General features: G+C 37.9%; 1 protein-coding gene across 9 annotated transcripts in view; it reads left to right on the top strand.

The window, feature by feature from the left end:
• The window catches only part of erg (ETS transcription factor ERG), a 149,251-nt gene that overhangs the window by 51,115 nt on the left and 71,092 nt on the right, over positions 1 to 27,044 (top strand). For all 9 annotated transcript variants that reach the window (XM_062975098.1, XM_062975093.1, XM_062975099.1 and 6 more), the window contains exon 2: positions 3,114 to 3,200. In XM_062975098.1, coding sequence (XP_062831168.1) covers positions 3,162 to 3,200 — 39 coding nt within the window. In that variant the 5' untranslated portion in view covers positions 3,114 to 3,161. The remainder of the gene's footprint in view (positions 1 to 3,113; positions 3,201 to 27,044) is intronic.

Genomic DNA, 27,044 nt, shown 5'->3' with positions numbered 1-27,044 from the left:
TTCTGTAGAAGAGACTTTAATTTTGTTTGGACCCTCTTCAGACAGATGAGAGAGAAACCCTGGAGAGCTTGCTGTACCATTTCACTTCAGACTTCTAGTAACTTAACTTTGCTGGCTGAAAAAATCTTGTCACATTACAGATCTCTCTCCCACCCACACACACAGATACACACATTGGGCCAATGGCAGCTTCAAGGAATATGGTTTGGAAGGGAATGATGGAATGTACCCAGCACTATTACTCCCACTCAAATGAGTCTCCATTTTGGCATTTGTTCAAGTCAGGAGTTCCAGCCACAGACTTTCCATGTCATGTGATTCTTAGTCCTGTGCTTCTAATATTTAATCTCATGTGTTGTCATTATAATCTCATTATGGCCACCAGGACTATGCTATCAGAGCAATTTTACATGATTATTAATTTTAAAGCTCAACTTGGGGCATATGATCCTAGCTGTGGAACATTTTCACATTCAGGTGATTAAGGTGAACTTTAGGAAACCCCACATCTTTCATTAGGCAAAACCAGATTTGTAGGAGCATGTTAGTCATTATTGCATTATGAAGAAATCATTCTGATTATCTCAGTTTAATTTTTTTTGAAAAAAATGGAAAGTAGGATATGTAAATTTAATAATAGTATGCATTATTCATCTATGGCAACATTTGCACATTCTGTAATGACAAAAATAAGCAACTATACAGAATTAAGATTTTCTTTGATGTATTTTCACATTTTTTCCAGTGGCTGTAAAACCAAAAAGTGTAATAAGAGCCACACAACAGTATACCTACTCCTCTTTCAGACAGTTCTCTGGCATTTTCAGACATATTTGACATTTCAAAATTCATAAGCTCAACTGTTTAATATGTGACATTAAAGGAGCTAAAAATAACCACTCTATAACACACAGAGAATAGTGTTATTTAAATCAGAGGGGATTGTTTGGAGCAAAATAAAATTATTAAATTTGTGAAGAATCAAACATTACAAAAAGAAGGTGAACTGTTTTTGTACCATAGCCTGAGACATTCAGTGTATCCAGAGATGCTGCAATAGAAATTACATAAATAAAAATTTTGCCTACATAATAGAGGTGGGAGAATCTTGTCAGGCTTGCTTTATCTCCCATTTAAATGGTTTACAATTCATGTTCTGTCCCTTCCAAATTTGCAGAAATTTGCAGGGGTAAATTATTCAAAAAGATGCTGTAATGAAATGCTCTCCCATTTGAAGCAGCCAGATTCAATAGGTGCAGCATTTCTCAGCCTGGAAAAAATGATGGGGTATCATAAAGGTGTGAAATATGACTCTCGGGGGGGGGGGGAGAGATGGCAACCTTTAACCAATACTGAATTGAATCTAGGTTCTTGAACATTCTTACTACACTTTGACTGTTGATCTAGGTTTTAAAATGACATATGCCGTTGCTTTCTTTAGCATTCTTTAGGTTTGGATCTATAAATAACAGAAACTCATTAGGGATCACAGATATCATCACAATAAATAAAAAGCTATGAACATAGAAACTTAATACAAAATACATTTCACTGCATGTTTTTCTGTTAATATTAAATCATACAGGGGGCAATCTACTGGAAACTTATTTCAGTTAAAGTAAGTGAGAGGTTAAAGATAGTAGTCTTCATAGAATCATAGAGTTGAAGAGACCACATGGGCCATCTAGGGGGTTAGACTAGATCAGTGGTTCTCAACCTGTGGGTCCCCAGATGTTTTGGCCTTCAACTCCTAGAAATCCTAACAGCTGGTAAACTGGCTGGGATTTCTCGGAGTTGTAGCCCAAAACACCCAGGGACTTACAAGTTGAGAACCACTGGACTAGCTTATATACGGCACTACACTTTCTGTATAAGAGTCCTATTTTGAAATAGATTAATGGGTTAAAGTAGACTTGTGGTTTAGTGACAGAAAAGAAAACTGAGGAGGAAGTAAAAGGATGCCAGTTTTGTTCACAAACTAACAAGCGACTTTGAAAACGATTGTAGTGTAAAACAGTGTTTCTCAAAATGTCCTCCTCCAGGTGTTTTGGACTTCAACTCCCAGAAATCCCAACCAACTTATCAGCTGCTAAGAATTGTGGGACCTGAAGTCCAATACATCTGGAGGAGCAACATTTCAGAAACTCTGGTGTAAAGCATCAGATTTAACCAGATTAAATGGAGTACTCACTCAATACTGATATAAAAGAGCGCATTAATATCCACACAATTTCAAAATGGTTTTGGTTTTTAAATTATTTATTTGAATTGCAATAAAATGTTAAAGGCTTTCGGACTATGTTTTCATTGGAAGTTTATAATGATGAAAGTCTTACAGAAGACTGGGAAAGAAAACAAATGTTGCTATAGAAATAAAGCATCCAGATGCCAACAAAAACTGACAAGGAATTCATGACCATTGACTTCACCTGCATGTCTTTCTCATAAAAGAAACACAGGATGACTGCATTTGTTTGACTATCTCTTTTTAGGGGATAAAAATGAAATTGCATTATTTCATAGTAGTGAGATTTATGAGGGTAATGTGTATGGGCATAATATGTATTGGCATAATCAAATACATTTCTGTGATTTTTGTGGTATTTCAAAGGATCTTCCAAGCTTTGCTTTTGACTACATGAAAGGCTCTACTAAGGTAGCACAAGCTTAGCAGATAAGCCTTGCATTTATTATAAAGAGGACAATCTTGTATCTTGCTTTTTGAATTTGTATAGCCTCTAACAGGAACGGAGTGCTTTATAAATAGCGATCAACTGAAACTGAAGCGTATGTCTTAGCTGAAATAAGGTTTTCTAAAATAATCCAAAATAATTTATTCCACATTCTTTTCCTGTGAGTGTCCTGTTTCACATGTTACAGAAGAGACAAGCCAAATCTCATTAGTTATCAAGGTTTGGATTTGAATATGGCCAAGGGAGGAATCGAGAGAAGAACAAAACTGCTTCAAAATTATGTCAAAGTTATGCCAATGTGGTTGGCACAATCAGTATGGATTTTCCATGTAGAGCAGATGGATTATAACTTGTCCTGTTTGTCTACAAACCATGCTTTAAAACCATGCTTTACTTGATTCTGTTTTCTTTGGTCTGCAGTTACCTGTGGGTCTGACCTCCTGGTATACACACTGGCTGTTAAAGGACATGATTCAGACTGTCCCAGATCCAGCAGCTCATATCAAGGTAAGTTTCATGTTTATTACAGATTTATTGATAGTTTGTGCCTTTTTTGTACATTCTTCCAAAACATACCAAGACAGTTGTGTTGAGAGGAGATCAGAGAAAATGGGCTGGAAGTTACTACAGAAGAACCTCTCATCATTAATTGGTAGAGCAACTTATATATTTCATATGTTCAGGGATCAGGCCTGGTTGATCCCTTTTTCCTTGAAGCATTGACCTTGCATATGAGAGAGATCAAAGGAAACCAGATTGGTTGATGTGCTTCACCATTCTGTTCCACTTTCTCGAGTTACCTCTTTTGCCTTGGTATGGGTCAAGTCTAAAATGCAGCTGAAAAAAATGAAATAAGAGGAGAAGGTGAGAGAACTCTCTGTTCACTTTTCATAGATCCATTCCTTGTCAAAGTCATCCTTATCTTCCAGCATGCTAAGTTGTTTTTGACCATGACAGAAATGTCCTTTAAAATAAAGAAATGGCGTCTCAGTGTTGGTCCTTCCTCCAGGCACAGCGTGTCGATTGCTTTAAGCAGCAAATGGCTGGAGATGGCAGCAAGGCACATCGTACAGCTTGATTCACAAACCAGCTTTTATCATCCTCATTGGCAATCACTCCTGTCCGAGTATGATTGCCTTCCAAGTGTAGGATCTTGGCAGTGGGTCCATAGGTGACTGTAGAGGCCTATTCTTGACCTGCATGTTCTTCCAGAGTGAGGACATTGATTTCTAGGTGGAAAGTGGTCCCAGTCATGTTTGGCTTGACACACCTTCCTCTTGACACATTTCTCCCTTTCACCCTCCATTCGTGCCTCTTTGAATTCCACAGCACAGTTGGCAACAGCTGACCTTCAGTTAAAACGCTCAAGGCTTCCCAGGTCTTGGTGTTTATGCCACAGTTTTAGTTTTAAGCCCATCTTTAAATCTCTTTTCCTGCCCACCAACATTTCGTTTTGAATACTTGAGTTGGGAGTATAGTAACTGCTTTGGGAGATGGTGATCAGGCATTCGGACAACATGGCCAGTCCAGCGGAGTTGATGGAAGAGGAACATCACTTCTATGCAGGTGGCCTAGCCGTCAGTCATTAGATGTATGGGTGGTTGTCTCAGGTTGCTAGTGCTGAAAGAGTCAACTGCAAAAACAGTTCACTGCTATATAAAGAAATGAATGGGAAGAGTGTCATTTTGTTCTTTACTTCAAGCAGTAAACTGACTTCATTTGGCCTTGAGGTGACATTGCTTTATCTTTCCAAAATTTATGTAATCAGTTCTTTTAAAAAACCTTTAAAGTGTCTGGATAGCACATCTCATATAATAGTTTTTCATATTTAAGTTTGATATGAAAAATAAACATCAATATAAGAGTAAACATAGCTCCCCCGTAGTACTGTAACTGCTGGGACATTTAAAACAGTATTTATCACTTAGTGAATGTTGTGCATGTTAATTATTAAAGAATGAGATGGTATTTTTAAAGTGATTATTCCTGTCACAGACAGGTGGGTTTGAATTTTAGTAAAGTTCTTTAATGGCAGGTAATATTTTTGTCCAAATATTGTGGCAATCACTTATTTTAAATGCAACTAAATAATGATGGATATTTTAGTATAGTGGGCCCTTGGTATGCCCTGAGATTTGGTTCAGGACCTACCATGGATACCAAAATCCATGTTGCTCAAGTGTGCAGTGGCGTAGTAATGTCCCTGAAACAAAATGGCAAAATCAAGGTTCGCTTTTGGAGGCTTTTGTGAGGAGATGCTTTCAAGCTATCAGTGGTGTTTTCCTAAATGGTACATAAACTATAACTTGGGGGGCAATGTGAACTGGAAACGTCCAGGTTCACAGCAGGGAGTGCAATCCTATTCATATTTATTAGGAAGAATCCCCCACTGTGTTTAATGGACTATATACTGTGTCTCTTAGCTACCATACCAGGTCTACTCCATAAAAGCCCTTGTAAAATACTTTTGAAGCACTTGTTATCCAGAGACGCAGTGCTCCTGCAATACTATGGAAGGCAAGAAGGTCTACTTAAAACTGTTCTATCATTATTTCTTGAAATTGTTTATAGTCAATATGTTTGGCTTTGAAAAACAAAATAATAAACAGAGGCATAGATTAGATTCAACATTGATTTGAATCTAGAATTAGTCATGCTAAGAACAAAATTGTTAAATTGATTGGATAGACTCATCCTTCAGGATGTTTTAGATCATTTTCTCTTAATCTAGATGACATTAAATATTTTAGAATATTATCCCCAACCCCGTCCATCATCTTCTAAAATAGAGATTTCCAGGAGAGGGGGGGGGGGGCGCTTTCAATATCATCAATAAATGTATCCTCTTGGGAATAGATGTCATGGGTACTACTTTGTGGTGGTTCCAATTTTTCTGATACAGGAGAATTCAGAAGGTGATGCTGAGAGATTCTTGTTCAGCAAACTGACTCTTGGCCTGTGACTTTCCCCAGGGTTCACTTTTATCCCCCGTGCTGTTTCATATCCACATGAAAATACAGAAAAAAGCTATCCAAAGCTTTGGAGTCCTGTGTCATCATCATGCTGATAATATACAACTCTGCTGTCTACTGTTTTAACTCCAAGAAAGCTGTTTTGATATTCAAGCATTATCTGCTCTCAGGCATGGAGGAGATGAGAGGAAACAAACTGATATTTATTCCAGACAAGACAGGAAGTCCTCCTAGTCAGTTAAAATGTAGATCAGGGAATAGGAAGTCCTCAACTTCAGCATACTCCTCAGTTTTGATTTGAGTCTGGGTGCCCAGATTTCAGCAGTGGTCAGAACTGTATTTGCAAACTTACTTTGATTATATTTCATTTTTTGTTAATAAATAATAAATGCATTAATTCTTTTTTTTATTAGTGCATTTTCATAAAATTCACCACAATATTTTTGGCTTCAGTGCTATAACTCTGATCTATGTTCCCAATACAGTACATCAAAATAAGTGAACAGATGCAAAAACAGACTTTTCAAGGCTTTTCCTTTTTTGCAGAAGATGTTTAGGACATAAGAAATAATGTCATGTTATACTGACATACAAACAAACTGAAATATGGGTGGTAACAATTGGAGTATCTATGTATTTTTGGAGTTTAGGCAGTTGGATATTTCAGTGGATGTATTTTCAGATCATATTGAAAAGAGAAGCTCACGGTCAGTATGAGGGAAAGTCTTATGATGCTGCATTAGGATTAGTTTCCTGTCAGATTCCTAATGGTGCTGCTGCATTTAGGAACAGATCTTCCAAAAATATGTTGTGAAGTATACATTTTGGTTTTTTTGTCATAATATACATTTCTAAATATAGTGACTCACAAAATATGCTTTAAAAATATCTCTTCCTTCAGGCTACCCATCTTCTCTTCCAGTTGTGGGAAAAAATTACACATCTTTCTACATATCTCACTCTAGAAAATGTAGAAAGTATGGTTAGCAGGCTACATACTGGCCCAATTACTTCTTTATGGCTTCCTAAGTGCCTCCAAGACCCAAAATCCTGTCCAAAAAAAAAGGAAAGGACAGGAAAGAATGGTGGCTCCAAAATGGCTAGTATTGCTCACGTAGTGAGTGGTAGTTTATTCTTTACTGCCTTCTCCTGACATCTCCCAAATCAGCTGCAAACTGACCACAAATCCCAGAAGTACAAACTGGAAACAGCCTTCCAGTTCTTCCAAGATGCATTTCGCGCTCATCTTCAGCTGCAAATATGTCAATGTGGCCATGGAGAAATGCAAAAATTGGCCTCTGCCACATTTGCCCTTTGCTACTGTAAAGTAACATTATAACACTGGGTGAAAAATACAATGAAAATATAATATATTCACCCTGTGTGTGATTGCCATCCATGAGTGTAGGATGACTTGAATCTTCTTTCATGTCTTCAGAAATGATTTTAATATTATATTACTCTTATGTTGGAAGGACTGGATTTCCTCTGTAGGATTACACAGCATGATACAAAGACATTTTCTGTAAAGGAGTTGTCATATCAAAGTGGAAATCTACATGCTTTCATGTAACAGGCATTAAAAATGAGTATTTCCATGTGTTTATAAAAACAGAGCCAACCAAGTTCTGTTTGCTTCTCTGGTGCTCTATTATTGCAGTACTTTGAATGAGGATTGGATTGCCTAAAACTGATCAGGATGTACATTTTAACAGAGTTTGATTTCACTAATAAAATTTGCTTTGTAATATAAGGTATCAAACACAAAGTGAATGTAATACATGAGTTATATGCATATTATTCTGAAATAAAAGGCTTTGCCATTAATTTACCTATCCTTTGAACTACAGCATAAAATTTATGTAAATTTATATTTTCTTCATTGTTAAAAATATAACCCAAGCAGAAGCTCTTCAAAATGCCAAAAAACCCACTAACGTTTCCCAAAAGGCCGGAGCTTGACTTACTCCTTTACATGTACCATGCTAATTGCCATTTTATTGGCATTTATTTAACTTCTTTGTTCTGCTATTCATTAATAACAAGTAGCAGTAGCTATTAAATATAATTTACTCATTAAATAAAAAAATCAAAATTGTATCTAAATCTATTTTCAATTAACAAGTATGAGAAGGAACCCCTTTTTGAAACCCACATAGGCAAGGATAAACAAACTTGCATTGTATAAATCTGAACCCAATGATATAGAAGATTTTCCTAATGTATGTATTTTCCTAATGTATGAATTTCCCCTTCAGTTTTGTACAGTTTCCAGTGTGTCTGGCCAAGAGGGAAAGATTTATTAGAGACTTCAGAAACAATAAGCACGATAGTGAGTTAAAAGTCTATGATTTTATTATGTGACAGGCAAAGGTGACAGAATAGAAAGAAATAGAACAAACTTAAAAGCAGGATGAGTTGTTTTCCACTCACAGAGGATGACAACAGAGAGACCTCAACTTGATAACCAACATGCTTCAGGTCTTTGTTGATGTCTAATCTTGGCAAAATAGGCTTCTTTGCCTCTTACAACAAAAAGTGTCTAGTGTATCGCAGCAAAATGTGATGGGGGTGGATCCCTATCAAGTGCATCCCTTCTCACCCATGGGATCCTCTTCTGTTCTTCTTTCCCCCATGTTCTCTCATCACTTCGTTGGTGGCCAAGATCAGAGAGCAGCTGGTGAGTTGCAGTCTTATGATATAATCTTCTTTGCCTTGTCATTCTTCTCCTTTTGTTCTGGTGTTGGTTTTTCAGACAGGACCCAGATATTATCAAGCCAGGAGCTACCCTGAAGTACTTAGTATGGAGACAACTCTACTGGACAATAGTTTGTGGACATCTAAACTAATCAGTCTTATGCAGCTAGGTGGCACAAATTGTTCTTGTTAATGATCCCACTGTGTTCTAAACAAGAGCACTTTTTAATCACAGCTGTCCTGTTTTTCTACTTTAGCTGAACATATAGGTCTCTTGCTTTCCTTATTGTTAATTTTACTAGCTGGCCTTTGTCACATCAATTCTATGATACAATAGGTACCATGAATACCATTTCCAGAACAAAAGGTACAATGAAGATATCTAGTTGGACTTTTTTAGACTTCTGATTTTTCCTGGAGTGAGCACATTTTAGGATTTGACTACATTTCCCAATTCAGTAGGTTTTTTTTAATTGCAGATATTTCTTGGAATGAGTACATTTTAAGATTGGGCTATATTTCTCACCAATTCTTTAGTTTTATAACAGATTGCTCAACTGTGATTGCAACATATAATTGAAGAAGACATTGAATTTATCTGTATTTCCCATTGTTGGCCTTCTTGCATGAAATAACTTCTAGTGATTCAATTAGGATAGAGGAGTCATAGATCACGAGCTGGAAATACAACAAAAGGAAGTAACTACCACCTTTCTGTCAGGATCCTTTCACTGGGAGCTTGAAAAAAATGCATTTTGGAATACAATGTCCAGAACCCCAGGTAGTAATAGCCACTGTTTTTCAATCTCATTTCCAAACTGCAAGTGTCTTACTCTTGCAAACTTGTTTGAATTTTTTTTTTTAAAAAAAAAGGTGTATTGGGTAATACAGTGATTTGGATAGTGTTTTGAAAATACCAGTTGCAAGACATACATTTACAATATATCATGTGTGAGATTCTCAGTAAATTAAATTATTTTATTTTATTTATTTATTTATTTACTATATTTATACCCCGCTCTTCTCAACCCCGAAGGGGACTCAGAGCGGCTTACAGATTATGGCAAAATTCAATGCCGCATTATACAACAAATAATAAATATAACATATCAAATTATAAAACAATTAAAACATATACATGCAATAAAACATTAAAACATAGCTTTAAAGGAGCAGATGTTCCATCAGGCAATGAGACAAAACTGGTGTCGCAGTGCCAGCATTCACTCGAGAGGGCCCAGGTGAGTCAAGGACCATGGCCGGAGGAAAAAATGCCAGTATCTCGGTGCTGACCCCAGGATGCTGAAACGGAGGTGGGTCAAGATGGAGTCTGGCAGCACCAAGCGGCCAGAGTCCCCAGGAGCTGAGCCAGGGGCAGCAAGGGAAACAAACACTGCCCCTTCCCTCCAAGCCCCTGGTGATGGTACCTTCACTTCTTGCTTGTTATATCTTGAGTGAAACTATTAATCTTGAATATTTATGAAAAAACAAAAAGTGGGAAAAGGTAATGATACTCGTAAGTCTGAAGGAGATAGCTATGGAAGCATTATTTACATGAGAACAAAAAAGCTAGAAAATTCACTTATTCTCTCTATTGGTATCTTTTAAATTTATTTTAGTTTGATGCATTTTTAAAGGAAATTTCATAAAGGAAATTCTTGAATAGCATTCTCCATCCCCTCACTTTTCAATGGAAAGCATAACGCAAACTTCTTTTTAGAAGAAGAAGAAGAAGAAGATGAAGAAGAAGAAGAAGAATCCAGAAAGAACAGTTTCTTTGTTTATAACTCTCAGGATTTATGAACAAATCCAAAAATCATTGCCAACAGCCAGATGGGGAACAGTGCTAATGATGTGTTCAAAGGGCAATATGTTACTTTAATCTTCACCCTGAATTTGATATGAATCCATTTATAGATTTTAATGATTCCTATTAAATATCCAAGGATTGCGAGCATCCCTTTTGTCCTGTTCCTTGGCCTTCCACTGTTGTTGATCTGGTACAGCAGTGGAGATCTCTTGTGCTCCAGGTTGCACATCTGTATTGCTGGTGCTGATATGTACCTGCTGGATAAAGAGCTTTTTTTCCCTTTTGTCATAAGCATTCCTCAGGTTTGTTTGTTTTTTCCTTTTAAGTGGCATAACATATTAACATAAATAAGCATATGTCATGGGCTAAACTTAATACTAGTCTCAACTAGGCATGTTGAAATGAATGGAGCTTGTTATTTGGGACTAAGATAAATCCCAAACATTTCTACTGGGGAAGAACCTTTGAGAGTGTGGACAACTTGTCATCTTCCAGATGTTGTTGACTTACAACTCCTAGTCCAGCTGTTGTAGAGGGAGGAAAGGAGCTGGAATCTAAGAATATCTCGAGAACCACAAGTCCATCCCTTTCACAATCACTCATTTTCAATATAGTTAATATTCATCAGTTGCTATGGCTAAAATGGAATTTGGGGCAGGAAGCTCCCCTATTCAGCTTTACAAATTGAAGGAATTGTTTGTCGCTTTGGTTTATTTTATATGTTCCCATCTAATGAGCTAGTTGATGCCCTTGGAAAAAATATTAGAAGAAGTACCAGATGCTAAGAAAAATATTAATTACAGGCTGATATATTTCAGATAATACTCTTTTTCAGGGCATTTCTACAGCAATGATTCAAAAATGCAATAGATACTTCAGTGACTCCTTAAATGAAGTGTCCCTTGTTCCTATGAATTATTGATACAGGAGATGTTTATCCAAAAAGCATTGGCCCTGCAATAAATCCCCTATTATAACATCAGTCGTTTCTTTCACTAGTTTCTTTGTTTGAGTTTGTCACATCTTGGATTCTAATTACTGTGCTTGCCTAGCATTGCTGCTAATACTTCAGTACAACTTGATCCTCCTCTGAAGGCACTAGTAGCTTTGACATAACAAAATACATGTTAGGCACATACATGCAAATAAACCGAAGCAAGCAAAAGAAGCATTCTCAATTCTCAGAACTCTAGCACCTCAAAATATACCATAACCGTGTAATTATGAAAGGGACCCAGAGCTCAGAGTTGTGTAACAAGTAACAAAATTGCCTATAAAATTTAATTTGCAGAGTTATAATGGTATAACAAATTTTAAATAAAAATGGAACAGCTGACAATATTGTTTCTCTTTTAGTGTAACCATGAATGCTTACTTGTTACTTCTTGGGATTAGGGTCATTTTGTATATTAAGTGAATCTTTGAAAACTAAGAATACAAAACTAGAAATATATTACAGATTGAGTATTCCTCATCCTGAAATATGAAACCCAAAATGCCCCAAAATTGTCCATATGGTGAGTGAGATAGTGATAATGAGATAGTGGACAAGGGTCTACTCTTCTTTGAAGAAGAAACAAGAAAATAACCAAGAAAGTTGATTGCCATTCATCATGCTGTGAATGCAACAGTTTGATTGGCTTTTGTAACCATTTATCTGAAATTTATATTCGTTTATTGTGTATAATACAATGTTTAATGATGTTTAATACATTGTTATTATTCCATTTAGTGGACACTTGTTAGTTCAAGTCCTTGGGAGCCCATTTTTTCTTATAGAGTGAGATAGTGATATCTTGCTTTTTGATAGCACAAAATTATTTAAAAATATTCTGAATAAAATTACCTTCTGGCTATAGATATAAGGTGTCTATGAAACATCAATTAATGTTGTGTTTACACTTAGTCCCATATCCAAGATATCACATTATGCATATGCAATTATTCTAAAACCCAAAAGAATCTAAAATCCAAAACACTTCTGGTCCCAAGTATCTTGGATTAGGGCTAATCTGCCTGTAATAACATGCTGTTATGACTGATAAGTAACATTGATGAGTTTTTTTTGTAAAATTTCTTCAAATCCCTTGCAGAATATTGAAATTGCCAATCTGATGGCTCAGCAATGTAGAGGGAGTGGAATGGGTAACGTGGGAATGCATTTCTCTATGACTGATTTGGTTCATTTTTATGTGTATTTCATCCTCTTATATACACTTTTCCCTGTGTCATTGCAAAAAATGTGGCCACATATACTGTGGTTGGAAAAATTTCTCCAGTTTTCACAGCATCAAGTTCTGTGGCTCCTATAGCATCCATAACACATCACACAGACAAACAGCATTATATGGTCAGTGTAGACCCATATAATGTGGACTCATATAACTGCATTATATGAGTTTACACTGTCCATATAATACAGTTTCAAACTGCATTATATAGTAATGTAGATGGGGCCTCTGTTTTGCTCTGTGTGAGTTCCCAGATGATTGCTTAAAGAACAGTAGTTACAGCTAAGCTTTGTAATTTCCCAGACTTCATAGGACACCCAATACATAGTGTTCACTCCTCTTCCATAGTGGTTGTATGCTTTGCAATCAAAAGTCACTGCCCAAAGATCCCTGCCCAAGTCTGTATTCCCATTTCTCCAGTAATGCCACTAGCAACTTGTGGCAAAAGTCATAATATTACACAGTACTTCAAATAACTTTGTTACTGTTGTCATTTGTTGTTGCTATGAATGGGAGGCCTTCAAGAGCCCCAGTCATCCATTGCCTGCTCAGGCCTTTCAGACTCAGGGTAATGGCTTCCTTATTTAAATTGATACACATTTAATAAACCCTCCTCTGTTTCTACTGCCTTCATTATCATTTTTCCATGGAGTCATGTCATCATTTAGTGAGAGTTTATGCTTGATTTGCTCTAGGACCTATTTCTTTGCATTATTGTCAGTCCGTGGTATCCATGGAACCCCCCTTTGAATACCACCTTTTAAATGTGTTTATTTCCTTCCTGTCACCTTTCTTCACTCTCCAGCTTTCATACCTATACATAGGAATAGGAAATACTATTGTGTAAATGAGCCTGAAATTGGTATTGCTACTGAATTTTGTATACATTATTGAATCCCCACCGTGAAATAAAGAGATTGCGAGGGTTTGTAAAAGAGGCACCATGATGTGGTGAGTTGACTAGAAAGGGCATGTGGCGACAGCTGAATGGCTGAGCCAGCCAGGAGCCAGAATTCTGATTGGGTGCTGCATCTAGCTTGGTGTTGAGGTAAACGGTTTTAACTGCCACTTTCATCTAGGAGAGGGACGAGAGCAGCTGACTGAAAATGGTTAGAGAGGAAATGGCTGCCATACTCAGAAGTCTAGTTATTTATAAGGCAAATGAGGCATATTTAAAGGGACTGTTTATTCCCTTATTGTTCTCTGTGTGGATTCAGAAAGACTGTTATATATATTGTTGCCCTGTTTGAACTTTTGAACTGAAGTAAAGATATTGTTATTTGTTGCACAAGCCTGAGTGACATTTTATTATAGTAAAGGGTTTATCTTGATTCAGAAACTGTGGTAAAGCTTCTATTTATCTATTTATTTATTTCTACAACCATCAACAGAGACCAGACACAAGATGTGGAGAAATAAATGGGCCATTTATTGACCTAATTAGAAACTGGTAATTGAGCTAATTGACTAGTTGTGGGGAGGGGACACTTTGACATGGGTAATGGTGTGAGGCCAGGTATCTTTTGGGACCACCTGCCAAGCCAACCACTGGGCGAAACACCTGACATTGATGGTTTGCTGTCCTGGCTGGTCATTACTGGAAGGCCGTTCCTGGGAACTACCCCCCAGACCATAAAGCCCTAAGGGAGATATTTTGTGGAGACCATAAAGAGAGGAAGCTCTAAGGGAGATATTTTGTGGAACCCCCTAAGCCATAGAGCCTACAGAGATAAACCCAAAATCTCCCCTTCTCCTCTGCCAACTGATGGGAATGCCAGCCAGAACCAACTGGTCTTTCACAGAGGGATTCAATTGTTCCCCTCTGGCCCTCCGGTTAGCTCCTTCTGTCCAGAGTTGTGCTTGGCAGGTGTTTTATGTTTGTAGATCCTTCATAGCTGCCCTCCTAAGTCTTAGGCCCCTTCCACACAACTTTATAAAATCTGTATAAAAATGATGTGAACTGGATTATATGACAGTGTAGACTCAAATAATCCAGTTCAAAGTAGATAATGTGGATTATCTGCCTTGATATTCTGGATTATATGGCAGTGTAGAAGGGCCCCTAGTATGCTTCTGAGTTCTTGACTGCAGTCCCAAGTGTCTAGACCTGATGTATTGTAGGGCCACACAGTTTCTCTAGTCCCCACAAAGAGTAGTCCTTGCTGCAGGTGCTACTATTGATCCAACATTTTTAGCTAAGCCTTTTCAGTGAATAACATTATTTTTAAAATCAAATTTAAAAATCTTGTCCATCAAAAAAAGGTATGGATGAAATAAATTCTTGACATTGATGTGTTACTCAGACGTGTAATAACTAGCTGTATTGGTTTGTTGTACTGCAAGAGCTCATCATTTGGTTTGGTCACAGTCAATAATATAGTTATTTGGCAGTCTTTTTGCAGAGATCTCATCCTATCATAATCTGGTCACATGCATAGAAAAAAAAGCAAGAAACATATGCAAAGTCTTACCAAAAAATAAAGAAGAAGAAAGAGAGAGGGCACTGACAGGCAGAAATGCAAACAGAGACAAAGTGTCTCCTGAAGAACAGCAAAGTAGCAGCACAGTCTCTTCCACATATGCACAATTTCTGTGAATTTTTTAGCCAGATGTTGGGATGGATCCTATACTGGGGATTACGAAGCCAAAATCCTTGTAACAAAATCAGTTTCTAATGTTCAAAATAAAATTATCATGCTAGCTTTTTTTCCTAGCTTTTTGTCAGTGAAACAGTAGTGTATGTTTTTAATTTATTATTAATATTAAAAATACTATTTATTGTCTTATTATCAAAAACAGATGGCATTTTATGTCTTCCTAGGAATAAGAAACTGATTTCTTATGCTCTTTCACTTTTTGTTTATGTTTATACTTCAGTGTTCCCAAATAAGCATTGACACACATTTCAACATAGATATGAGAATAATATCAGATAAAAAGAGGGGAAGCTAGGAAGACATTTCCATCTAGTCTTCTGTGCCATCAGCTGGAAGCCCCTCCCCTCAGTAATATGCTATGCTAATAATATAATATTGTGTGTGTGTGTATGTGTGTATATGTAAATGTGTGTGCGTATGTGTGTGTGTAAATGTGTGTATGTATGTATGTATATATATATACATATATATATATATATATATATATATATATATATATATATATAATATTGTGTATAATATACAATATAATTTACAATAATAAATAATAATTTATGTATTGTATATACATGTAATCTTGATAATAATATTATAATATAATGCAATATAATACTAATAATAATACAATATAATATTAATTATATATTATTTATTACATGTAATATTACTGGTAATATTACAGTATAGTGGTGTGGTGCAATATGCTGGTATATAGTGCTAGTGTTGTGCTGTGTTAGTGATATAATACACTGTATATAAATATTATTTGTAAGCCACTCTGAGTCCCCTTCGAGGTGAGAAGGGTGGGATATAAATGTAGTAAATAAATAAATAAATCAACCCAAAAGCTTTAAATTAATGCAGTAACAATCAGAATGGGAAGGCACAAACGTTATATCTGGATCCAGTGTTAAATAGTAGCCATGCTGATGGGGAAAATCAATGAGACAACTCCATCTTCAAGGAAATAGTCAAGGAAGGAACCTATGGAAAGTGTAGTCAAGGAAAGTGTAAAAAAACAGGCAATTGTCTTGTAGCTATGTCAAGCTGTAAGTGTTATTCTGAATACAACCACTCATTGGCCTTGCAAAGGCATTTGACACAGTGAATCGCAGTGCTGTCTGGACCATCCTCCAAAAAGTTGGGTGCCCTAACAAATTTGTGAGCATTCTGTGGCTTCTCCATGATGACATGATAGCAACAGTCTTGGAGAGCAATGGTTCTCAAAGTGACCCATTTAAGGTGGAATCAGGTATCAAACAGGGATGTGTCATTGACTCAACCTTATTTTCCATCTTCATCACTATGATACTTTATCTTGTTGATGGGAAGCTTCCCACCAGAGTGGAAATCATCTATCAGACAGATGGCAAGCTGTTTAACTACAGCAGACTGAAAGCCAAAACCAAGGTCACACAACATCTGTTATAGAACTCCAATATGCTGATGACGTAGTCTGTGTGCATTCAGAAGAAGACCTACAAGCCACTCTAAACAGCTTTGCAGGAACATACGAGAAGCTCGGCCTATCATTGAACATTGAGAAAACCAAAGAGCTCTTCCAGCAGGCACCAGCCAATCCCTCTGCAAGGCCAGAAATATAGCTTAATGGTGTCACATTAGAAAATGTTGACCATTTCCACTACCTTGGCAGCCACCTCTCCACAAAAGTCAACATTGGCACTGAAATACAACACTGCCTGAGCTCTGCGAGTGCAGCATTTTTCTGAATGATGCAGAGAGTGTTTGATGACCGGGACATCCATAGAGATACCAAGGTGCTCGTTTATAAAGCCATTGTCCTCCCAAGCCTGCTCTATACCTACGAAACATGGACTGTCGACAGATGTCACACACAACTCCTGGAGTGATTCAGCATGCTGGAAGAAGCAAAGACCACCAGCACTGAAGTGATGCTCCTACACCATCAACTGGACTGGCCATATTGTCCAAATGCCCGATCACCATCTCTCAAAGCAGCTACTCTACTCCCAACTCAAGAATGGAAAATGGGATGTTGGTGGGCAGGAAAAGAGATTTAAAGATGGGCTAAAAGCCAACCTTAAAAACTGTGGCATAGACACTGAGAACTGGGAAGCCCTGGCACTTGAGCGCTCTAATTGGAGGTCAGCTGTGACCAGTAGTGTTGCAGAATTCGAAGAGGCATGAATGGAGGTCTTAAGGGAGAAACATGCCAAGAAGAAAGCGCATCAAGCCAACACTGACCGGGACCTCCTTCCACCTGGAAACTGATGTCTCCACTGCAGGAGAATATGCGGATCAAGAATAGGTCTCTTCAGCCACCTACGGACCCACCCGCAAGACCCCACAATTGGAGGACAATCATCCTCGATCTACGAGGGATCGCCTAAGTAAGTAAGTAAGTAAGTAACTGACCTTCGGTTGAATAGTTATATAACTGCAGTACATTTAGAGATATGGAGAAGTAGCCAACATTTGCTTCATCCACATGACATTACTGCAGCTAAAGGCAGTTTCCTTCATTTTAATTTTCACATGTCATAGTTTTTCAGTATGACCGCATAGGTAAAATAACATGGTGGTTTATCCTCAATCCTTAACTCATAGCTCAACTTGATGAAGCAAGTCTTCTGATTTTGGTCATTTTTATTTATAATTCACAATATCCTAAGGAATCAAGAAAGTATTCAAAATATAGTATAAAGATTTGATGTGAGAGTTTTCTAAAATAATAATTTGCCAAAATGCAAAGAAAGATTTTAAAAAACATTCTCCAGAACCCAATGAATAAGTAACTACTACAATACAGATTGAATGTCAAAACCCCTTAATTTTAGATGCTTTGTCTAGCAATAGTCATGACAGCCCCTGACCAGAGGGTTTTTTTTAAATAGGTAATGGATGAAAATTAAATTAAATTAGGAATTCTTGGCAATGTATTTCTTGCATTTCCAAGGCCCCTTCCACACAGCTGAATAATATCTCCATTATCTGCTTTGAACTGGAATATATGGCAGTGTGGACTCAGATGTCCCAGTTCAAAGCAGATATTTTGGGATTTTCTGCCTTGATATTCTGGGTTATACAGCTGAGTGAAAGGGCCCTAAGATGTAAAGAAGTTGAAAAGGAGATCACTATCATCTTCATCTGAAAAGAGGAGTGCTGAGACCAAAAATAGATCGATAGGGAACCAGTCTACTCCAAGTTATGCTTCTCTTCTTTTCCTATTAGTTTGATTTATTCTATGATGTATGACACGTACTAAGCATTCCCTGATGAGAAAATCCATGATGTGAATTTCACTACCTGTTATGAAAAACAGAGGGGAAGGAAATATACAGCAGCAGCTGCTTCACATTCTTGGAAAATGTAGCTCTATTTCTATGTCATCCTTTTGGTCATGACAACTATAGATCCCAAGAGTTTCCAACTAGAACTTTTTTTCTCACAATTCATTTCAGTTGAAGTAGCCCCTTTTTTGGCTTGTGGATTGGCTTGCTTAACTTAAATGGGAAAAAAACATATTTAGTGTGCAGTAGAGTAATTCATTTACACATGAAGCATATATACAACTTTGATTCAAAGTTGTCCAAGAGATAAGAACTAATAATATTTTTTTTTTAAAAAAACAGAATGGGATGGTGGAATTATTGCCTTTTAAGTAGCTGTTTGGGTCAGATATGAGCTGTAATAATAAGCACATACATGCAATTATTATATATATATATTGAAACAATGAACTGTATATCGTGCCTACTACCTCAGTCTCAGGATGTATGTACACTGCATAATTTTAAGTTTGAAACCACATAACTACCACGGCCCGATGCTATGGAATTCAGGAAATTGGAGTTTTGTGAGATATTTAACTTTGTGTATCAGAGAACTATGGTGCCACAACAAACTACAAATACCAGGATTTCGCAGAATGAAGCCATGGCAGTTACAGTGGTGCCAAACTGCTATAATTCTGTGGTGTGGATTGTCTCTCAATGCGGCAATGAACGCAGGCCAGGCCTTATAGGAGCTATCTGTGGTGCTGAACCCATTTTGAAGATAATGTTCACCACAATAGATAACTTCTTTAATTTTTAAATTAAAACCCAGAATAGATTCATTGTCCTGTTGACTTGGATATTATTAACTGTCACAGGCTATGAGCACTGAAAATGTACAACCACTGTTTAGATGCACCTAATCTTTCATCAGCTAGGATATATATATACACATACACACACACAGCTCCTAGATGCAATGAATACAAATACTTTACAACCATTATATGACTTGTCTGAAATAAAAGAATAATTAACTTCATGCATGCATACATACATACCCCCATACACATTAACATATGGTGGGACCCAAGTTTTGGTATGTGCAACTGAACTGGCCTCCTTCCCACAGCAGCTGCTTTGGCCTGCTGAATGCCAAAGATAGGTTGAAGACAAAAGACCCTACTTTGTGGAGTTGTCTGTTGTGTGGAGGAGGAAAGGTAGATCCCTGAAAATCAGTCAGAGGCACTTCACTTGTGTGGAGCTCCTCATGGAAAGGTTTCAAAGACTTTGTCCTCTTCTGCCAGATTACTTAGATATGCCTAGATCACAATCTAAGCCTATATACAGTGTTCCCTCAATTATCGCGTGGGGTTACATTCCAGGACCACCCACAATAAGTGAAAATCCGTGAAGTAGGGACGCTAGGCTTCTCCTTAAAAAGGAAGTAGAAAGAGGGAGGGAGGGAGGGAGGAAGAAAGGGAAGAAGGGAAGAAAGAGACAGAGAAACATGGCAATGCCTCCTTCAACTCCCGCTGCCATTTGGGCTCCTTCTCCGCCCTGCCATCCGCACCCGACTGAGACCATCGCTACTGTAAATCATATATTTTTTATATTTCTAATATTATTTTAGTGTTTATTATAAAACCGCAAAACAGCGAGTCCACGAAAAGTGAACCGTGAAGTAGTGAGGGAACACTGTATATATATATATATATGTTTGTGTGTGTGTGTGTGTGTGTGTGTGTGTGTAGAATATATAAACACTCCCACACACATAGATGTATGAACTTCTGTTGTGGAATTTCTGACTTCAGGATCTGTCAATAACCCTATTTCATTCAAATAGTTAGGTTTTAGTTAATTTAGTAAATAATATTTGTAGTTGGTGCTGTGTACCTTTGAATTGTTTCCAGCTTATGGCATCCCCGAGGCAAATGTATCTCAGTGTCTTCTAGGACTGAGAGTGTGTGATTTACCCAAGGTGACCAAATGGGTTTCCATAGCCAAGTGGAAACTTGAACCCTAGTCTCCAGAATCTTTATCCAATGTTCAAATCAATATGCCATGCTAATATTATAATAAATAATGTTCAATCAGCTTAAATTCAAGAACTTTGGCTTAATTGTATTCTAGATCAAGCCATATAACAGGAAGACTGCTGGTTTTAGAACTTTTGGCTTAAAAAACAGAGGAAAATCATTTTGTAGCCAAAAGTGTGACTGACTTGGCAGGGCAAAGAGTTTCCTCTGTCTTTTTTTTTTTCCTTCAGAAAGCATGTGATTATAGTTTATGTTCATTGTTTATCTGAGAGTCAAAGCCTTTTTCGAAAAGGCAACAAGACTTGCATGCTCAGGAAACCTGAATATATTTGTACATTTTTATCACTGAGATAAAACAGTTTGTAGCAGGAGTGAGAATCTCTTATGTGGAATTCCTGGAATTCCTCGCCATTGGTTATGCTGTTCAGGGCTACCAGAGGCAGTCCAAGGTAATTTTCAAGTGTAGGCGAACAGAAATTTTGCCCCCACCAAAAAAACCAATCACTGAAAAATAAAAGTGTTGGATAAGTGAAAATGTTGGATAATAAGGAGGCTCTTTCCTTGTCTTGAAGAGGACGAAGAAGCACACCATGGTCCAGCAGCGCCGCTCCGCCTTCGGGGCGGAAGGGGAAGTGGAAGGCGAGTGGGGGCAGGCACCGGTCAGGCGGGGGCAGGCATTGCGGCCAGGCGAGAGGCCGCACGCCTGGGAGGAGGAGGCGGGGGTGCGCAGGCCAGCAGCGAGAACAGGTCCCGCTGGCAGGAGGAATGGGAGCCAGAGGACGCTTTCCCTCCACCCTCTAAGTCTCACGTGACACGTCAGAGGCTTCCTTGCTCAAGCACCGGCACAGGCCCATCGACGGGCGGGCAACAGCGAGGGAGAGCAGGAGGGCGGCCACTTAGATGGGTGGCTGGGCCTTCTGCCGCCAGCTTGATAGCACCCCCGTATGGTCTGCGCTACAAGCGACAGCTTAATTGGTCTTAATGTTGGACCGCCTATGAGGGCTACTCAGATTGGCAGTTCAACATCTGGCAAACTACATAATCCTCACTCCAATCTATATAGCACAGTGGTTCTCAACCTGTGGGTCTCCAGATGTTTTGGCATTCAACTCCCAGAAATCCTAACAGCTGGTAAACTGGCAGGGATTTCTGGGAGTTGTAGGCCAAAACACCTGGGAACCCACAAGTTGAGAACCACTGATATATCATAATAGGTAGTTGTGTGGTTTAATATGATTTGTTGTTGTTATTTATTCATTCAGTCACTTCCAACTCTTTGTGACCTCATGGACCAGCCCAAACCAAAGCTTCCTGTCGGCCATCGCCACCCCCAACTCCTTCAAGGTCAAGCAGGTTTTGGCCTTCAAGGATACCATCCATAATATGATTTAGACTTAAATTATTATTAATACTGTAATTTATTTTAAATAGTTCATATTCATTTTACTGGAAGTCACCCTGAGGTATAATTATTTATACAAACCAAATAAATAAATAACCCTATATACACATGTATACACCTAGAGATTGTAATAAAAATTCAGCCTTAAAAACCTGGGACAACTTATTCATGGATTAATGTGTCAAAAATGTTTTTTTACAAGAACTGCCGCATGTTTGAGTAGAGTACCAAAGGCAAAAGTTTAGTCCAACCCAGGAGAACCTAAAAGAAGCACGAATCCCCACTACACTCTCCGCTGTGGGGCTACTTCTGCCCTTTTTGAACACTTAGAATAATAGAAACTTAAAATTGAAAAAGACTACATGGGCCATCTAGTCTAAGCCCCTGCCATGCAGGAAAAGCACAATCAAAGTACCCCTGACAGATGGTCATCCAGCCTCTGTTTAAAAGCTTTCAAGGAAGGAGCTTCAACCACACTCTGAGATAGAAAGTTTCACTGCTGAACAGCTCTTATGGTCAGGAAGTTCTTTCTAATGTTCAGGTGGAATCTCCTTTCCTGCAATTTGAACCCATTACTCCGAGTTCTAGTTTCCAGGGAAGTAGAAAACAAGCCTGCTCCTTTTGACATCCTTTCACATATTTCTATGTGGCTATCAGGTCTCCTCTCAACCCTCTCCCTCCCTACTTGGGTGGGGAAATGGCAGCATTAACCAGGGGCAGATGGTTCCTTGAGATGGCATTGGTGCATCCCCCTCTTCACAAAATGACTCTTCACTTATTCACAGGTCATATCAAAATCCATAATTTTGGCCTCCAAACTTGGCCTCAAGTGATACATGTGATTGACTTATACATGAGTATGTATGATAATCCTACTCTTCACATAAAAAAAATTCTGTTATTTTGTATATAGAAAATAAAAATAGATTGTAATGCCACTTCTGTCAGTTTCACTGCAACATCCAAAGCAGACAGCCCCAATGTGATGACAAAGAGATACACTGCATTACAACTCCCAGAACCAGAAACTGGTTCTGGAATAATAATAGCTGTAGTCCAACGTATGTGGAGGGTACTCTTTTAAAGAAAACTTATGTGATAACATATTACATTAATAGTCGTGTCTGAAGACTGCCATTTCAAATTATCATGCAGTTTGAGCTGTCCAAAAATAGAAAAAGGAAGATTACTTTGATGTTTAAAAACATTTCTCTTTATGTGTGAAATATTCATTTTGCTTTTCCCCTTTTGTTATACAATGAATTAAATTTCACAAATAGAAAAGCATATAGTAAACAATATAGTAAAATATATTTTAAATCAGTGATAGATATAGCAATTCTTCTTCATCTTATATTTCCTCCCAATATTTATGATTATTCCCATATTTCCCCCAATTTTTGGATTCAAGGAGTATGGTTGGCTTTCAGAAAGTGGGCTGGTGTAATTTTTATTAGTTGGTGGTAGTAATGATGTACCTTTTCATGTAAACAGCTTGAGATGCCCCAGTGAAATATACAAAGCTTAGTTCTAGCAGTTGTAAACAGGGCTCCTCATAAAATGCATATAAAAATTTCTTATATACATAATTTTTTCAAACTTACAGAAAGGCCTTGCAAAATGATCTAGATGTGATTTCAGAGGTACCTAACTATAGGTTAATGGAAAAGTCCAGAATTACCTCTATTGATGGCTAGTCAGTTACACTGACTGTATTCTTTTTGTCAAGAAGGAAGCGATACAAATGGATGGGGGAGAATATTCCTTGGACAGAAGTTTGCAGTGAATGGACAAAGATGAAATATTTCACCATCTACACAATCCCAACAGTGATAAAGCTCAAATGAATTATAACATGTTGTTGTTGTTGGGGTTTTGCAAGCAAACCACATTGGCAACAGCCGCTGGATGAAGGGAGTTAAAAATGGCCCTGCTTTTCCGCAGAAGAGTGTGGGAGGAAGCTCCAACTATGGACATAGATTGTGCACAGATATTTTGAGAACAAGTCTCCTCTTTAGAGGTTGTCTGCTAGAACCAAGTAGAAAGTAGAAATGGAGGGTCTTGCCTAACAAAAGAAAAAATGTGGAAATTTAACTAATTTAGGAAAGCATGTACTACAAACTTCTCTCACTTAGTCTAACATGTTGTTTAACATTTACATGAAGCTGCTGGAGGAAATCATCCGGAGTTTTGGAGTTCAATGTCATCTGTTCGCAGATGACGTCCACCTCTATCACTCCTTTCCACTTTCTGCTAAGGAAGCTGTTCAGATCATGAACCAGTGCTTGACTACAGTGATGGTCTGGATGAGGGCAAACAAATTGAAATTGAATCCAGACGAGACAGAGTCGAAAGGCCAAACAGGGTATAGGGTTTCAGCCTGTGTTGGATGGGGTTACACTCCCCCTGAAGACACAGGTTCACAGCTTGGGAGTGATCCTGGATTCATCACTGAGCCTGGAACCCCAGGTTTTGGCAGTGGCTTGGGGAGCTTTCACACAATTAAAACTGTGTCAGTTGCACCCATACTTTGAGAAGCCAGACTTGGCCACAGTGGTCCATACTTTTTTTACATCTCAAATAGACTGTTGCAATGCACTCTACGTGTGGTTGCCTTTGAAGACTGCCCAGAAGCTTCAAATAGTCCAACTTGTGGCATCCAGGTTTCTAACTGGAGTGGCGTAGAGTGAGCGTACAACCACCCTGTTGCGTCAGCTCTACTGGCTGCCAATTTGCTATGGGGCCCGATACAAAGTGCTGGCTTTGGCTTATAAAGCCCTAAATGGTTTCAATCCAACTTATCTGTCTGAACGCATCTCCCTCTACGAGTTTACAAGAGCTTTGAGATCAGCTGGGGAGGCCTTCTTTGCAAGCGCGTTTGGTAAGGACAAGAGACAGGGCCTTCTTAGTGGTGGCCCCTCGGCTCCCTAGTGACATCAAGCAGGCACCATCCCTCCTGATTTTTAGAAAAAACCTAAGACTAGCTTTTTATGCAGGTGTTTGGTGAATACGGAACTACAGAATGAGACTTTAACAACTTGAATAATGGACTATGAATTTTGGAAAAAGTTTATGGATAAGTATGAGATCATGACTTGGCATTTTATAAGGTTTTTAATCTGTTTTATTGATGCGTGTTTTAATTGTTTATATGTTTGGACTGTTTTATACCTTGATGGATATGTAATTTTTCTGTGTCTATGTAGCATTGAATTTTTTGCCGAATTTTGTACGTCTCTGGTGTGAGAAAGGCTGGGTAGAAATAAAGTAAATCAGTAATAGTCTCAAAGATGCTACAATTTCCCCTTGTGTGGTGACCCAGACTAAGAAAGCTATGTCTTTATGTTCTGTATGAGATAATAATAATAATAATAATAATAATAATAATAATAATAATAATAATAAATAACTTTATTTATATCCCGCCACCATCTCCACAAAAGTGGAATACAGAACATATAAAATACAACAAAAGTTTGCCCAAATTGATGAGCAACATCAAGTAACATAAAATAATAACTTGCAATAATTTACAGAATACAATAAAATAACTGGTGACAACACAATAATAAATTGAAGTTAAAACGAGCTATACATAGTAATAACATCCCAGCCACAAACCAGTTATCATTAATCTCTCTAATTTTATTCCGTAACCCACTTTTTTTTTTTTTTTAGCAATCTCCATAAATCTTAACATGATTCAGAAATTGTGAAAAAATGCTAACTGCTGGTTGATATTCTTCTTGGAAAAACTGGAGCCTTCAAAGCTGGAAAAGAGATCTTGTGTCATGATGCACATCTTTAGCTTTGCATAAGTGTTGCTTTTAATGAGTTAGTGCAGTGCAGCTCACTGAAATCAAAAACACATGGTATGCCTTAGGCAAAAAAAGGCAATAACAGCACAGATTTTTTTAAGCGGACTCGTCATACCACAAGCTACCATTAGATGAGGAAAAACAACAAGAATTCCAATATAGCTGTCTGCCCAAATATATTAATTTAAATTGGATGGATTTCATGATATTATAGCTGTGAGGCACAATGTCCAATTGGCAAGCATGTTCAAAACCCCGTATTGGAAGACTACTTTTCAGATTTTCTACAGCGCATTGTGATAGCCCACATATTTGGGATCCTGGCCATCCCTAATCTTCTCAGAAATAGGTTACTTTTTGTTCAGGGGGCTATTATGATAGAGTTAAATATCTAGCATAGGTTTCTTTTAAAAATCATATATTTTGGCCATTTTATTTAGGGAGCACTAAGCTTCTTGGGGTTTGGAGGGTCTTGTTTTGGTATGTTTTTTGCTCAAAATGATGTCATAGAAGATTTACTAAATCAGGAAAATATCTCCTACACCACCATATCACTTTTCATTTTTATTACTAACTTGCTGTTGTTCTCGTCTCACCCTCTTACCAGTAAACACATGGCTATTTATTGAAATTTTTAGGCCTCCCTGAGTTACTTCAAATATTATGAATAGGTTGTTGAAGGCTTTCATGGCCAGAATCACTGGGGTGTTGTGTGGTTTCCGGGCTGTATGGCCGTGTTCTAGTAGCATTTTCTCTGGATGTTTCGCCTGCATCCGTGGCTGACATTTCAGGGAATCCTCCGATGATCAGATCCTCTGTGTTGGAGGTACAGGACTGAAATGCCATTTAGGGGCCATGGGATGTAGGCAGGGAGGCTTAGATTCAGCTTGGGCACTCTTTGGCATGCCTCAACACTGGATGGTAGGGAACTCCATGACTAGCAGTAGATGGAACATCTCTAAACACTGTCCACTCACTGCTCAGATATTAACTTTCTTTATGCCTTTTTAAAGGTTAATATTCCTTGAAAATCTTGTGAATCTAGATTTTTATTCTAAGGTCAAGACTTCCTTCTGGGAACAATCCTGCCCTGTGGTTTCAATGGCAAGAATTTCAGTGCCTAGGATTTTTGAAATGTATTGTTGCACTCATTTACTTTCAATCCATGTAATGTGCAAAACTAAGCAGAATCTGTTTGCACTACTTATTGGGAAGATACTAAAGGTGTGACTTGACATTGGATGAACACTGATTCAATAATTTATACAAAAGGCTTCTAAGCTATTTTAGTACTTTGTCTGAGATGAAACTAGAATTTTCTAAAGCAATCCAAAGCGAACTGAGCTCTTTCTAAAGTTTCATTGAGCCCACTTTGGAGATTCAGGCAGACACAGACATCTCAGACAAATTTGGACTCACTCTTCCCTTCTCAGCTTTCCATGAAAGAAAAATATTAGTCAGGAGC

This window comes from Anolis carolinensis, chromosome 3 (assembly GCF_035594765.1).
Source record: "Anolis carolinensis isolate JA03-04 chromosome 3, rAnoCar3.1.pri, whole genome shotgun sequence".
Classification (NCBI taxonomy): domain Eukaryota; kingdom Metazoa; phylum Chordata; class Lepidosauria; order Squamata; family Dactyloidae; genus Anolis; species Anolis carolinensis.
Note: the sequence above shows the minus strand (reverse complement) of the source record. Positions and strands in the feature narration are given on the sequence as shown.